This window comes from Delphinus delphis, chromosome 7 (genome assembly GCF_949987515.2).
Source record: "Delphinus delphis chromosome 7, mDelDel1.2, whole genome shotgun sequence".
NCBI classification, from domain to species: domain Eukaryota; kingdom Metazoa; phylum Chordata; class Mammalia; order Artiodactyla; family Delphinidae; genus Delphinus; species Delphinus delphis.
Window position 1 is genome coordinate 109,522,836 of NC_082689.1, and position 14,962 is coordinate 109,537,797.

Here is a 14,962-nt window from a genome sequence, read left to right on the forward strand (position 1 = left end):
CAGGGCCTGGTCTCTCCATTTCTGAATTCCCAACAAATAGCCCAGGGGCTGGCACACAGTGAGCCTTGGAAGGTGTTTGTTAAAGGAACGAACCCGTGATGTTCCCGCCCCCCACCACCACCACCAGAGGGTGAGGCAGGCGTTACCACGGATGGCTGACAAATAGAGGCTCAGAGAAGCCTAATGACTTGGCCGTGGCCACACAACTGTCAGGCTACCATAGCACGCTGCGTCTGTGTCACCACCGTTCCGCCTCTGTGTATTTTCTTTTTCTTTTTTAAAAATATTTATGTATTTATTTATTTTTGGCTGATTTGGGTCTTTGTTGCCGTGCACGGGCTTTCTCTAGTTGTGGCGAGCGGGGGCTACTCTTCATTGCGGTGCGCGGGCTTCTCATTGTGGTGGCTTCTCTTGTTGCAGAGCACGGGCTCTAGGCGCGCGGGCTTCAGTAGTTGTGGCACGCAGGCTCAGTAGTTGTGGCACACGGGCTTAGCTGCTCTGCGGCACGTGGGATCTTCCCCGACCAGGGCGCGAACCCATGTCCCCCTGCATTGGCAGGTGGATTCCTAACCACTGCGCCACCAGGGAAGCCCTTCTGCGTGTTTTTTGAGCTTGGGCCTCCAGGTGGCCCCTTGGGATCCACCCAGAGCCAGTGCAGGATCACTTACCAGGGCCCTTTGGCTGAATCCCTGATGCACCCCTGCCTTGCTGGCCCTACAGTGGAGGAGGTAGGGTGTGGGGTGGCCTCAGAAACCTGATGGGCCCGATCTTGCAGGGGAACTGTACCTCCTGTGAGGGGCTCAATGATGCCAAGGACTATGCCCACGTCCGCTCAGCCATGAAGATCCTCATGTTCTCCGACTCCGAGAACTGGGACCTCAGCAAGCTGCTGGCCGCCATTCTCCACCTGGGGAATGTGGAGTTCATGGGTAATGCTGTTTCCACCCAGAGTACACCCCCTGGGGAGGAAGAATGGGGAGACTGGGACAGAGGAGGAAAAAATCCCTGCGGGTCCTCACCCAAAGGACCCACCAAAGTCACGGCATCTTGGAAAAGTACATTGAAAATTTTAGCTATGATTTTGGAGGCCTTGTGGGGTTAGGGGGAAGATGCCAAAGCTTAGGGCCCTCCAAAGGTGAAGACTCTGATCAGTCACCCCCCACTTTTGGCTGGGAACACAAAGGGCGAACCAGAGCAAGCAAAGCCCCGCGTGAACTTACAGACCAGTTTGTAGGCGTCCAGTTGGTCTGCGGATTAAGGTGTCCTGGCTTGCTAGTGCCTCCAAGCGCCTGAGTGACAGAGTTGCTGACAAGCCTCTGTGGAAGAAAATAGCATCAACCTAGATCCCAAATTATTCCTTTAAACAGTTTCAAACACAACATCCAGCGTGCCTCCAAAAATAAACAAGAACAAGGAAATGAGATACCATGAGCGAGAATCAGCAGACATGATAGACAATAGAAACAGAGCCACGTAGATTTCAGAGAGTGGAATTACTGAGTGCGGACCACGAAGCAGCTATGCTTGCTTTGTTCAAGAAAAGAAAGAACCAAGCTTGAAAATTTAGACAGGGAACTGGAAACTATAAAAAAGTGACATTACAGATTTTAAAAGGAACCACATAGAAATTCTAAAGTAAAAAAAAAAAAAAAAACCAAAAACACCAAAATGAACTCAATGGATGAGTTTAACGGCCAGATTTTTTTTAATATATATTTTTTAAATTATTTATTTATTCATTTATTTATTTTTGGCTGCATTGGGTCTTCATTGTGGTGTGCGGGCTTCTCACTGCGGTGACTTCTCTTGTTGCAGAGCACAGGCTCTAGGCACGCAGGCTTCAGTAGTTGTGGCACGTGGGCTCAGTAGTTGTGGCGCACAGGCTTAGTTGCTCCACAGCATGTGGGATCTTCCCAGGCCAGGGCTCGAACCTGTGTCCCCTGCATTGGCAGGTGGATTCTTAACCACTGCACCACCAGGGAAGTCCCTAACGGCCAGTTTTATAATGTGAAAAAGGAGGAAATGTCAGAAGAAACTGTGTGTACAGCATGGAGAGATAAAAAGATGGAAAATATAAAAGAGAGAGTAGAAGACCTAGAAGATACAGTGAGAAGATGTAGTACACATTTGATTCGAGTTCTAAAGGAAAAGAGAAGGATGGGGCATACACAACATTTGAAGAGATTGTGGCTGGCTTTAGATCTAATGAAAGACACCAATTCATAGAGCCGTGAGGAAAAGATGGACTTTGCAATAAACTGTTCTAGAGCGATTGGGTATTCATATAGAAAACATGAACTTGAACCACTGTCTCACAGGATATGAGGAAATCTACTCCAGGCAAGTTGTAGCTAGGTGACCATGTAATGAACCAGACGTGGGTGCTGACGAGCAGGGGGCTTCAGGTCATGGAAGAGAATCAAATGTGGTATTGAAGAAATGAAGCCAAGTGAAAGAATACAGACAATTATAGATCACACTTACACAAAATTTTAAAACAGGTAAAATTAAATGCTACAAAGGAATGCAGGTGGTTAGATGACACACAGGTAAACAGGTAAAAGTAAATGCTGTTTAGGGATTCATATGTAGGTAGTAAAAAGATAAAGAGAAAATAGGGAACTGGTTTCCATGGAGGTCAGGAGAATACTGCCTCTTGTGGAGGAACTGGTCTGAGCAGGAAAGGATGTAGGAGGCTCCGGGTGTTAGCGAGGCTCTGGGTTTTGGCTTCAGTGGTCGTTACACAATGTTGACTTAATAATTATCCGTTATAACATGCCCTTGGATTTTATGCATTTTAAAAAATCTGTATGCTTTATTTTACAATTTTTTAAAGTTTAAAAAAGAAAACAAATACAGAAACAGCATTCCTTCCTCCCCCAGCTCAGCAGCCCTAAGGTGGAGGGACCCAAAAGGGGGAGACTTGAACTAGGAGGTGGGTCAGGAGACTTGCAACAGAGCTGGGCCCGGCTTCCAACCACTCCTCCTCTCAGCTCCGTGCTTGTTTGACCAAACGAATGAACACGCCTAGGTTTCTATGGACAGCAGAGTGGATGGAAGGGGACTGATGGCTGATTTTCTCCCTCAGTAGACCCCACATGCCCCACCAGCACCTTCTCCCTCCAATAACTTCAAACTCCCCTTTGCATCAGGGTCCCGATCTCAGCAGAGGGGGACATACCCTGTTAACAGTAGTTACAGCTAAGGTGTTGATAGGTCCCCAGGGAGGCCTCGGCTCTCAGAGGGGGTACTGGGAGAGGCAGTGCTTCCCTCCTGGGGACGGTTGTCTCTAAGTGTGCATCTGGGGCTGCCTTCCTGAGGCCTCTGTCCCATCACTTCAGGCCAATTTGCCTCTCAGGGTCATTGCTTCTCTCTGCAGCTACGGTCTTCGAGAACCTGGACTCCTCTGATGTGATGGAGACGCCCGCCTTTCCCACCGTGATGAAGTTACTGGAGGTGACTGGGCTGTTATGTCCGCCAACTTCCATTTTCGTGAGGAGCCCCGGGGGTCTGGGCTGACAGCCCTTCCCAGGCTCTAGTTCCTTCCTCCTACCCCTCTCCCAGGCTCTCCGCTCACCCCCTGAGCTCCCTCGTGGAGCGTTGCAGGCCCTGGGGGTAGGAATCAGGGTGGGGCCGTGGAGCTAACCATTAACCAAGTCCCGGAAATGATCAGTTTGACTTGAACGTGTGTTTCTTCCCTTTTCCCTGACCCTCCTGCTCTTCTGTGGCCTTCACTCAACTTTCCACCCCACCCAGACCCCAGGCTCTCCCCACTCACACAATCTGATGTCCTTACATCAGAAGGTCCCTGCCCCGTGTCCTGGTCCCCGAGGCTTCTCCATGAGTTGTGCTATTCTGGGCAGGTGGAATGTGCTCAGACCATTCACCCTACAGGTTATTAAGGAGACCACATAGAGCGTTGACTTGGAGGATGAGCGATGGGGCATTGTCATGTCCTCCACATCACACCCCGCTGGCAGGTCCAGTGGAAAATTAATAGAATCAGAAGGGGTGGGGGAAGCAATCACATTAGGTGGGCATGTTTTGCTCCTAATGTTCTTCATGTGATTCAGGGTTCTCAGAAACCTTCCATTTTTGCTGATTCAGTCTTCCCCGCATGGTGGGAGGGACTCCATCCAGACTCGTCTTGCTCCCTTGGGTCTTCAGCCTCCAGGCAGGAGTGGCGTCAGCTGGGGCGTATCCAGATGTCAATGGCCGGGCCTCAGAGCCCTTCCTTCCCACTGTTTCCCAGGGTCCACCCAATGGTGGACCCAGCCGCAGGAGACCAGCACAGGACTGGTCAACCAAGCAGCCAGCATGCTCGGGGCCCACCCAGCTTGTGCATCCTTCCCCAACACTGATACCCCAGTGCTCAGACTGACCCTGGACCGGGCCCTGCCCAGCATCCTGACTCTGGCCCTAGTCACAGGCATCTCCTACCCTCAGGCCTTGGGCGTAGGGTATTTGGTCATAAGACAAGGTGTTGGCGCCAGGCCCTGCTCAGTCAGCTGTGATGCCAGCCCCCACCCGCCTTCCAGGTGAAGGACCAGGAACTCCGAAACTGTCTGATCAAACACTCCATCATCATCCGTGGGGAGTTTGTCACCAGGCCCCTGAACATCTCCCAGGCTGCAGACCGGAGGGATGCCTTCGTCAAGGTGCAGCGCTGCGGGAAAAGGGGCCCGCGTGTCAACCTGTTGAGCCTTGTGGGTGGACAGCAGGGAAGGGCAGAGATAGCTGGGCAAGTCCCAACTCTGCCGGTCACCTGCCTGGTGACGGTGGGCTGCCTAGTCTCTCCAGGGTGGTTTCTTACCTTAAAGTAGGGATGATCTCCTTGAGTAGGTCCATGAGATCCAGTGTGCCTGCAGCCTTTCCAGGTGAACTGGAAAGGGGCAACCTTCCTCTTGTACATCATAGCCTGTGGGCTCTACCCCATGTCTCCACAGGGCATCTATGGGCACCTCTTCCTGTGGATTCTCAAGAAAATCAACGCCGCAATTTTCACCCCACCTGCTCAGGACCCCAAAAACGTGCGAAGGACCATCGGCCTCCTGGACATATTTGGTTTTGAAAATTTCCAGAAAAATAGGTATGGAGATCGGTGCACCTGCTTTTGGAAAATGGAAGATAAGCTTAGCTCTTCTCTGAGCCAGCTGGAGGGTAGCTACTCCTCCCCCTCTGGGCTAGGAGCAGGACCTCTCACCTCCGCTCACAGAAACCAGGGTGAGTCCCTCAGCAAGACTAGGGCTTTCCTCAGTGAGGTGGTCCGTGCGCATCCCCTGGCACCCACAACATGTCTAGAAAAAGCCACATAACTTAAAGCATCCCTGAGAGTCAGGCTAAAAGCACCTCAGCATTCATCACCCCTCTTGAGCCATCCACTCTCCTCATGAACTAGAGTGAATCATCACATGTGGTTAGGGTGAAAATGGAAATCAGTAACACTGATGCAACTGCATCTAGGTGGGATATCATACTGGGTAATGGGGTTTGTGGCCCATCACCGACTCTTCAGTTTGGCAGGGGTAAGGTGAGGCAGGACACTTCTGATCCAGTGTCCCAGTCTGGAGGCTGAAGATCTGGAGGCAGGAGGCAGTTCAGAGAAGTAATTCCCAGCTGAGACTGTGATGAAGGCTGGGAGTGGGGGTAGAGAGGGGTGGTGAGGGGAGCCAGGCAGTGGGGCCAGATGAGGACAGGTGTTGCTCTGGGGCATTATCCGGGGGCTGGAGGACGAGGAAATGAGGACTGGGAACAAGCAAGCAGGAAGCGTCCTACATGCGTGACCTAGCTTACCCAGGTGAGCCTGGTTCATTTAAAGGGATGGGCTGGATGGAGCCTAGAGTTGGTCCTATTACCGAACTGAATTCAGGTCTGCTCACCCAGTGTGCAGCAAAGCCAATCTACTGACACTGGGCTATAGTGAAGGAAAACACAGCATTTATTGCAGGGTCAGGCAAGGAGAATGGGCAGCTCATGCTCAAAACACAAACTCCTTGATGACTTTCAGGGAAAGTTTTTTAAAGGCAACTTTAGGGGTGAGGATCACAGGGTACGTGGTCAGCTTGTGGACTTTCTTCTGATTGGTTGGTGGTGAGGTAATGGGGTGAAGTTTCAGGTAGCTTAATCATCAATCTTCTGGTTCCAACCAGTCTGGGGTCTACATACTTGTGGTCAGCGTGTAGTCACCGTCCTCCACCTGGGCAGGGGTCTTAGTTTCTGTAGAAGAACTCAAAGAGATGCATCAGATTGTTATGTGTACCCCTTGAGGAAGAACTAGGACTCTGTTTTATCGTTGCATTATTGTTTCTTGACTGCATTTCCTCACTTCCCTAATTAGTAACTGCTTGAGTCTGCTCTTTGGAACTCAGGGATGGCCTAGGAGACTAAAGCCTTTCTCTACAAACAAGAAACGGGGGACGCAGGGGGGCTTTTGTACCCAGGAGGGTCCCTCAGGGTCCTGCTTGGTTTCAGTTCCAAGTGGAGGCCTCTGGGCACTATTAGAGGAGCCAAGGGGCTGTCCTGACCTTGGCATGCCCCTGCCTGAGGCCCTACCTCCAGCTGAAGTTTGAGAAGGTCCCTTTGTTGCAGGAAGGGGGACCGCTTCCAGAGCCCAAGTGTGGGCCCTTGTCTAACACTTAGAAATGAATTGTCCAAGGAGACACATGTGCTGACAAAGAAAGAGACTTTATTGGGAAGAGGTGCCCGGGTGGAGAGCAGGAGGCTAAGGGAACCCAGGAGAACTGCTCTGCCACATGGCTCGCAGTCTCAGGTTTTATGGTGATGGGGTTAGTTTCCGGGTTGTCTCTGGCCAATCACTCTGACTCAGGGTCCTTCCTGGTGGCGCACACATCGCTCAGCCAAGATGGATTCCAGCGAGAAGGATTCTGGGAGGTTGGTAGGACATATGGACTGGTGTCTCCTCTCTCTTTTGACCTTTCCCGAATTCTTCCGGTTGGTGGTAGCTTGTTAGTTCCACATTCCTTACCAGGACCTCCTGTTTAAGATAACTCATGCAAGTGGTTACTCTCGGGCCTGGCCAGGGCGGGCAGTTTCGGTCAGTGGTTTCCCTAACAACTTGGCCAGGATTGTCAAGATACAAGCCATTCCGAGTGCAAGCACACGGGGGTGACAGCCTCCCAGGACCAGCTCTCTGCAGGCAGGTGGGATGGGGTAGGGCTGGCAGAACTCAGCCCAACGTGATGCAAACTCTAAGTAAACTAAAAAGTGATTCTGATCATTGGTTTCTGGCCCTGAGAGGGGCCGTTGAGCAGAGCAAGCACACTGTTGGACCCTGTGAGGTGGATGAGTAGTTGGTTGTAGGGGATCTGGGCCACGAGCTGGGTTTGCGACAGGGCTGCAGTCCGGGGGCCACAGGGAGGAGCAGGGCCAGGTCACTCGCAGCACCCAGTCACTGGCCCGACCGGGTTCACCGAGTGCTCTTGTCGACTGAAAAAAAGTGCACAACCTCAAAGCTGAGAGTCATGTTTTATTCAGTGGACATTCTTAGGACTTGAAGCCCAGGAGACAGCGTCTCAAATAACTCTGAGAAAACTGCTCCGAGGAGGTGAGGGGGGTCCCAAGGCATATAAAAGTTTTGCAACAGAAGGCAGGTAGTTGGAACATCAAAAGATTATCGTTAATTAAAGAAAGTCGGACATCCCAAGTTAAGGCATTTAGTGCTTTTCTGTGTATGGGAAGATGCAGGAGTCTGGGCTCGTTGAAATCATTCCTTTGATACGCACCTCAGCTCTCTGGGGCCAGGATCCTGTGCTTCTCATCCTGAGTCTCCTCCGGGTGCAGGGTGCATCGTTGCGGGTGGCTGCAGTCTGATGACTGCTAGCTAGATGGTGGTCATTCCTTGTCTCCATCCTGAGTTCCCTCAGGGCTCGTAGCTGTGACACCCTTTGTTTACTGATATGACAGGCAGCATTCTTAGTCCACACTCTGCAGGCAGTGTGTTAACTCTCTTGGGTTAACAGACCTCGAACAACGAGTCCCGGGTACCATGCGGCTTTGCATAAATGGGCAACCCATCCTGAAAAAGAAATGCCTAAGTGAGACCCAGAGGGTGAGCAGACCAAGCAGGTCAGAGGAAGGAGGGGAGGGGCTCACACGTGTGAAGAAGTCTCGGAGGTAAGGAGGGGCCAGTTGCCTTCCCAGCATTGTGAGAAGTCCACGGTGCCCCTCAGCCGCTCCCTGGCAGAGACGGGCAGGCTTTCTACTGTGTCACTGTCTGTCTGGATCCCAACAGTGGGCACCCAGATCCACGAGGGTTCGAAGTAGGGGGAGAGCGGGATCAGATGTGCTCCCTATGGTGGCTGTGGAGGGTGACTGGGGGGTGAGGCTGGAGGCAGGGAGAGCCATGAGGACGCTGTCACCGTGCTCCAGGGTAGGAAGAAGGGTGGCCTGGATTAAGGTAGCAGCAGTGGCGGTGAAAAGAAGTAAACAGGTCTGTGTTGGAGGAAGCGTGGACCAGACATTGGCAACTGACTGGAACTGGGGAGGAGGGAGAGAGGGGTGTCAGGCATGACGGGCTGGTTTCTGACCTGAGCTAGGGGCGGTAAGTGGCGGACCCATTTCCCAAGGTGGGGAACCCGGGAGGGAGAACAGGTTGGGAGGATTGGGGTGGGGGTAGGGAGTGTGTCTGGTTGATGCAAAGGAGCCCAGCCAGAAACTCATCTTAATACCAAAGCCACTGCCCAAGGCTGCTCGGGTGGCTACAGGACACTTGGTCCCCCAGGGATTGTCTCCGTGTCAGGATAGGCAGGCCTGGCAGAGGAGCGCAGGGGACCGGAGGGAGACAAAGGCGGGGGCCTGATGATACACAAGCCCCCTCATTTCTCTGAGTCTGTTTGCTGTGGGGTGGAGGAGGGGATGGAGGCGGAGGTAGAAGAAGAGGGAGGCTGTGTGTCAGCGTGCGCATGTGTTTGGGGATGTGCAGCTGTGTGCCAGTGGCCGGCTGCAGCAGCGATCGAGCCAACCCTTTCCCGCCCGGGGTGGCCCTGTCCCCACAGCTTCGAGCAGCTCTGCATCAACCTGGCTAACGAGCACCTGCAGCAGCTCTTCGTGCAGCACGTGTTCACCATGGAGCAGGAAGAATACCGCACCGAGTGCATCCCCTGGGACTACATCCACTACAACGACAACCTGCCCACGCTGGACCTGCTGGCCCTCAAGCCCTTGAGCATCATCTCCCTCCTGGACGAAGAGAGCCGCTTCCCACAGGTGCACCCCTGGGCCCGCCGCCCCTCGGGTGGAGACCCCACACGTGGGAAACTCCAGGGCTGCTGGAACCTCTGCCGGGAGTCAGCAGACAAGCCCCAGCCTTCCAGCCTTCCTCTCCTTCAAGGCCTCCTGCAGGGAGGCACCTGACTCTACCCTCACTCCCACTCCCCAGAATGCATTATTTAGATTCAAGAACACACCCCAAGAGGGGGCTTGTTCAGCCTTGTAGGTCAAGGGCTGCAGAGGGTTCAAGACAAGGAAACACTTTCATTCTCACTTTGGAGGACTCTGCCTGTCCTTGGGGAGATGGATTCTCAAAGGTAGTCAGGAAGAGCTGTGATCTACGGAAGGGAGAAGCTCTGGTCCCTGGGCAGTTGTAGGGAAGGGTAGAGCAGGACGCTGGCAGTGAGGATCGCCCGACCCAGTCTCTACTCCCGCCTCTGTCCTCGCTCACCGCAACAAGCTGCCGCCACCTGGGCATCCGTTTGCTGTCTGTAGAAAGGCCCTCAGTCATTCAGTTGTTTTGCCCCCTTGAGGGAGCCCCTGAGACCTGGGAGTGTGCCAGCTGACCTCCCAGTGGCTGGACTCTGGGACCTCAGCCCATAGGGTGTCCGTTCTTCCAGGGGACAGACATCACCTTGCTGCAAAAACTGAAGAACATCCATGCCAACAACAAGGTCTTCCTGCAGCCCAAGAACATCCACGATGCCCGATTTGGCATCGCCCACTTTGCCGGCGAGGTGTACTACCAGGCAGAAGGTGGGTGCAGCTCCTCTCCACAGCCCCTTTCTTCTAAATCCCGAGCACTCCAGGGAGGCCAAGGAAAGAAGGCTGAGGGGACTAGGTCATTTTGCAGAACCAGCAATGGGACAGAGGGAATGGAATGGACCAGGCATGTTTGTTTGTGTTTTGTTTTGTGGGTAATAGTTCTATTGAGAGATAATTCACATACCGTAGAATTCAGCCATTTGAAGTCTACAACTCAATGGTTTTTAGTATATTCACAGAATTATGCAGCTGTTGCCACAATTTTTTAACTTTTCCATCACCCCAGAAGAAACGCCCATTAGCGGTCATTCCTCATTTCACCCCAGTCCTAGGCAACCACTGATTTCTGTCTCTATGGACTTGCCTGTTTCGGACATTTCACATAAACGGAATCGTACACCATGTGGCCTTTGTGACTGGCTTCTCTCACTTGTCATAATGTTTTCATGGTTCTTCCACGTTGTAGCATGTGTCCGTACGTGTGCAAATATTTTCTCCTATTCTGTGGGATATCTTTTCACCCTCTTGGTAGGGAAAGTGTATACGCTGAGATAAGGTCAGGCATGGTTTTGCCTTTGTCCAAGACAAAGATGTCGGCAGGACTGGTTCCTTCTGATGTCTCTCTTCTGGCATCTTTATTGTCTCTGGGTCCTAATCTCTTCTTCTTCTTTTTTTTTTAATAAATTTATTTATTTTTATTTTTGGCTGTGTGGGGTCTTCGTTGCTGCACGCGGGCTTTCTCTAGTTGCGGCGAGCAGGAACTGCTCTTCGTTGCGGCGCGCAGGCTTCTCATTGCCGTGGCTTCTCGTTGCGAAGCACGGGCTCTCCACGCACAGTCTTCAGTAGTTGTGGCGCACAGGCTCAGTAGTTGTGGCACAAGGGCTTAGTTGCTCTGCCGCATTTGGGATCTTCCCAGCCCAGGGCTTGAACCCGTGTCCCCTGCATTGGCAGGCGGATTCTTAACCACTGTGCCACCAGGGAAGTCCCTTATCTCCTCTTCTTATACGACACCAGTCAGACTGGATTAGGGCCCACTCTAACAGCCTCATTTTATCTTAATTATCTCTTTAAAGGCCCTTCTCTCCACATATAGTCACATTCTGAGGTACTGGAGGTTAGGGCTTCAACATATGGATTTTGGGGGCAAACAGCTCAGCCCATACATTGCCCTCCCTGATTTCTGGAGGCTCAGTCCTTAGGCTGGAGGGCCCTCTGGCCCTAGAAAGTCCTTCCAAGGCCCCAGAACAGGGCTGGTAGAGGGGCCCTGGGGTTCCCAGGCCCTCAGGGTCTCCTTAGTGAGTGACAGACATGCTTCGTTCTTAAACCTACTCTGTCCAAGCACACACATATGCTCACACGCATGTGCGCACAATGCCTATGGGCACACATTCATTTCCAAGACGAGTGCAGTTTAAACTTATGATGAAGAGGGAAATATGTCTCAGGACCTCATAACCAGTAAGTTCCCCCTGCCCCATCCTTGAAGTCAGGAAGCCAAATGGTGTTTAATTTCTTTCGTTTCCCCGTTTTGGGCTTCCAGGAAGAGCAAAGCAGCTTCTGTCCCCACGCTGCTTCCACAGGGGCGTTTTGAAGTGGCCGTTCCTGCACAGACCGGCCAGCTGGGAAGGGTGGGCCTCCAGGTGGGAGTGCCCAGTCCTCTCCAGACTGCAAGCTGCCTGGACGTGGCCAGGTTGCCAGATTTTCAGGGATTATGAGGGGTGGGGAGGTTTCTGTACTTTCTCCTTTTCCTTCTCTTCTTCTTTTGGCCCCTTTATGTAAACACGCAGTTGCCTCGATCATACTTGCCCAGGGTCCACAGAAATTCAGAGCCCTGATGAGAGCCTGCTGGCACTGCCCTCGGCGAGGTCTAAACTGCACATGGAATGGACACTCCGTCTGCTGTGCTGCTAGTGGGTTCCTGGGTGTATGTGGCAGTGACAGTGGTGGCTGGGATTGCTGGGATGTTGAGGGGCATGGACTCGGTCTTGCCCGTGGTCCACCCGGGGAGCCGTGGCTGGTGGAGCAGATGGGAAGTCCTCAGGCCACCCCTGAGCCAGGTGACAGGACGGAAGGGAGCCCCAAGGAGGGCCTCTCGCCCCACTTGTGGCACAGGAGAGCCTCCTGGAGTAGATGACGGTTGAGCTGGCCTGAAGCACAAACCAGAGTTGGCCTGGGTGGGACGGGAGGGTAGAGGGCCCCAGAGAGCTCGTGGAGGCTGCAGGCCCCCCTGGAAGAGATGAAACCCCCTGGGGGGGGGACACAGGGCCTGGGGGAGAGATGAGGTTTCCCTGGGGTAGGGTGCAGGCCCCAGGGGAGAGAGGAGGGAGAAGGCAGGCACTGGCAGCAGAAGAGCAGAGGAAAGGTAAGAGGGGTGACGGGCGATGTGCCCTCTCAGGAAGGTCCCTGGGGGCAGAGGGGCCAGGCAGGCAGGGAGGGGCAGGGGGCGGGCAGGCTAATCAGGCGGAAGGACTGGTGGCGGCTTGGATGGGGGCGGCAGTGGGGATGGGGGCTAGTGCCGGCCGCGGGATGTGGCTGTGGCCGTGACACCGCCCGGCGCTGGTCCCCGGTGATGGGGGCAGGCCTGGAGGGGTGGCCTGCGGGACTCCTGTCGCACCGCGCCCGAGCTGGGTGGGGGACTCTGCTTCCCCATGTAGAGAAATAACTGAGGACATGGAAGGAGACGTGCCCCATGAGTCCCCCCGGCAAGCTGGGTGCGTGCGAAAAAGCCAGAACTGCAAGCAGTCCTGAGTGCTTTGGGCGCTGATCCATGAAATGTCCTCAGTATAATCAGAATAATGGGAACACAAGGAAATGTCCTTGCGTTGCTTTTGCGTTCGAGGACGAAACAGGGCACTTCTTAAGAAAGCCCACCGTTAATCAGTAAAGCATATCTGGCTGCTTCGGTATTTCTGGAATGTTGAGAAAACAAGTCTTAAGATGTAAACATAGGTAAAGCTTAAATAAAAGCCCCCACAGCAGGACGAGAGGGCGCTGTATCGCCTGAGAGAGCAGCAGCCCTCTACTGTTGTGTTTCTGCACAATTCATCTCGTGTGGTGAGCTTACTTTCAACCCTGACATAAGAAACTACAACGCCCTGCAGGCTTCCTGGAGAAGAATCGGGACGTGCTGAGCACGGACATCCTCGCCCTGGTCCACTCCTCCCGGAACGAGTTCCTGCGGGAGATATTCGGGCTGCAGTCCTCGGAGCACAAGCGGGGCCGAGGGACCATCGTCCGGGTGACGGCAGGCAGCCAGCTCTTCAAGGTGGGCTCGGTGGCCCTGCCCAGCCGGGGGCCTGGGTTCTCGGGTCGGGAATCCTCAGGCGGGGGGCAGAGGTGACTGAAAACGGGGAGAGGGGCTTCAGGGGCAGCGGGCGGGGCGGGGTTGGGGGAACGGGACTCCGCCTGCTTCCCAGTGAGCGGTGGACTCTAGACGGCCCACCTGCTTTGGCTTCTCTTGTTTCTTTCTCTATCTGTCTCTGTGTGTGTTTTGTGTGGTGTGTGTCATGTGGTGTGTGTGTGTGGTGTGTTTGTCATGTGGTGCGTGTGTGTGTGGTATGTGGGGGGGGTGTGTGTGTGTGTGTGGTATATGGTGTGTGTGTGGTATGTGGTGTGTGTGTATGTGGTATGTGGTGTGTGTGTGTGGTAAGTGGTATGTGGTGTGTGTGTGGTATCTGTTGTGTTGTGGTGTGTGTGTGTGTGGTATCTGATGTGTGTGTGTGTGTGTGTGTGTGGTATCTGGTGCGTGTGTGTGGTGTGTGTGTGTGTGCGTGTGGTATGTGGTGTGTGTGGTATGTGTGGTGTGATGTGTGTGTATGGTATGTGTGGTGTGTGTGTGTGTGGTATGTGGCGTGTGCGTGTGGTATATGGTATGTGGTGTGTGTGTGGTGTGATGTGTGTGTGGTATGTGGTATGTGGCGTGTGCGTGTGGTATGTGGTGTGTGTGGTATGTGGGGTGTGTGTGTGTGTGGTATGTGGTGTGTGTGATGTGTGTGTGGTATGTGGTGTGTAGTGTGTGTGGTGTATGTGCGTGTGTGTGTGGTATGTGATATGTGGTATGTGGTGTGTGTGGTGTGTGTGTGTGTGTGGTGTGTGTGGGGTATGTGGTGTGTGTGGTGTGTGTGGGGTATGTGGTGTGTGTGTGGTATGTGGTGTGTGTGTGGTATGTGGTATGTTGTGTGTGTGTGTGGTATGTGGTGTGTGTGTGTGGTATGTGGTATGTGGTGTGTGGTGTGTGTGTGTGTGTGTGTGTGGTGTGTGTGGTATGTGGTGTGTGTGTGTGGTATGTGGGGTGTGTGTGTGGTATGTGGTGTGTGTGTGGTATGTGGTGTGTAGCGTGTGTGGTGTGTGTGTGTGTGTGTGCTATGTGGTGTGTGTGTGTGTGTGTGTGTGGTGTGTGTGTGGTATGTGGTGTATGTGTGGTATGTGGTATGTGGTGTGTGTGTGTGGTATGTGGTATGTGTGTGGTATGTGGTGTGTGTGTGTGGTATGTGGTGTGTATGTGTGGTGTGTGTGGTGTGTGGTGTGTGTCTGTGTGTGTGTGTGTGTGTGTGTGCGTGGTGTGGTGGCAGCAGCACTGAGGCTCCTGGCCAGGGAGGTGGGCAGCAGAGAGCCCCAGGTGCTCCTCAGAGCAGCCTAGGACGCCCCAGCAGGGTGCGGGTCTGCGCACCCCCAGCAGCCATGCCTTCACCCCTGCACAGTGACTGTTCCAGAAAAGCCCTGTGAGTCACCTGGCGAGGAGCTCCCCCACGCCCAGGCAGGGAGATGAGGCCGGCTCAGGGGCTCAGGAACTGTGGGTGCAGCAGAGGACACCCCTTGTCCTCTCCCCTGCATGCTGCACAGTCAGCTCTGGCCACACTGAGGTGCCCTTGACCTCTCATCATCCCAATCCCCACCTCTACTCCTGAGGCTTTAGCGCCCAGGGCCCGCAGCACAGCCACGTGCAGAGCCAGCCCAGGGGGGCACCAGG

At 53.7% G+C, this 14,962-nt stretch overlaps 1 protein-coding gene across 2 annotated transcripts in view; it reads left to right on the top strand.

The window, feature by feature from the left end:
- Positions 1 to 14,962, top strand: part of MYO7B (myosin VIIB) — a 71,974-nt gene that overhangs the window by 18,415 nt on the left and 38,597 nt on the right. For both annotated transcript variants that reach the window (XM_060015739.1, XM_060015740.1), the window contains exons 8-14: positions 776 to 929; positions 3,380 to 3,456; positions 4,539 to 4,658; positions 4,947 to 5,089; positions 9,015 to 9,225; positions 9,849 to 9,984; positions 13,095 to 13,258. In XM_060015739.1, coding sequence (XP_059871722.1) covers positions 776 to 929; positions 3,380 to 3,456; positions 4,539 to 4,658; positions 4,947 to 5,089; positions 9,015 to 9,225; positions 9,849 to 9,984; positions 13,095 to 13,258 — 1,005 coding nt within the window. The remainder of the gene's footprint in view (positions 1 to 775; positions 930 to 3,379; positions 3,457 to 4,538; positions 4,659 to 4,946; positions 5,090 to 9,014; positions 9,226 to 9,848; positions 9,985 to 13,094; positions 13,259 to 14,962) is intronic.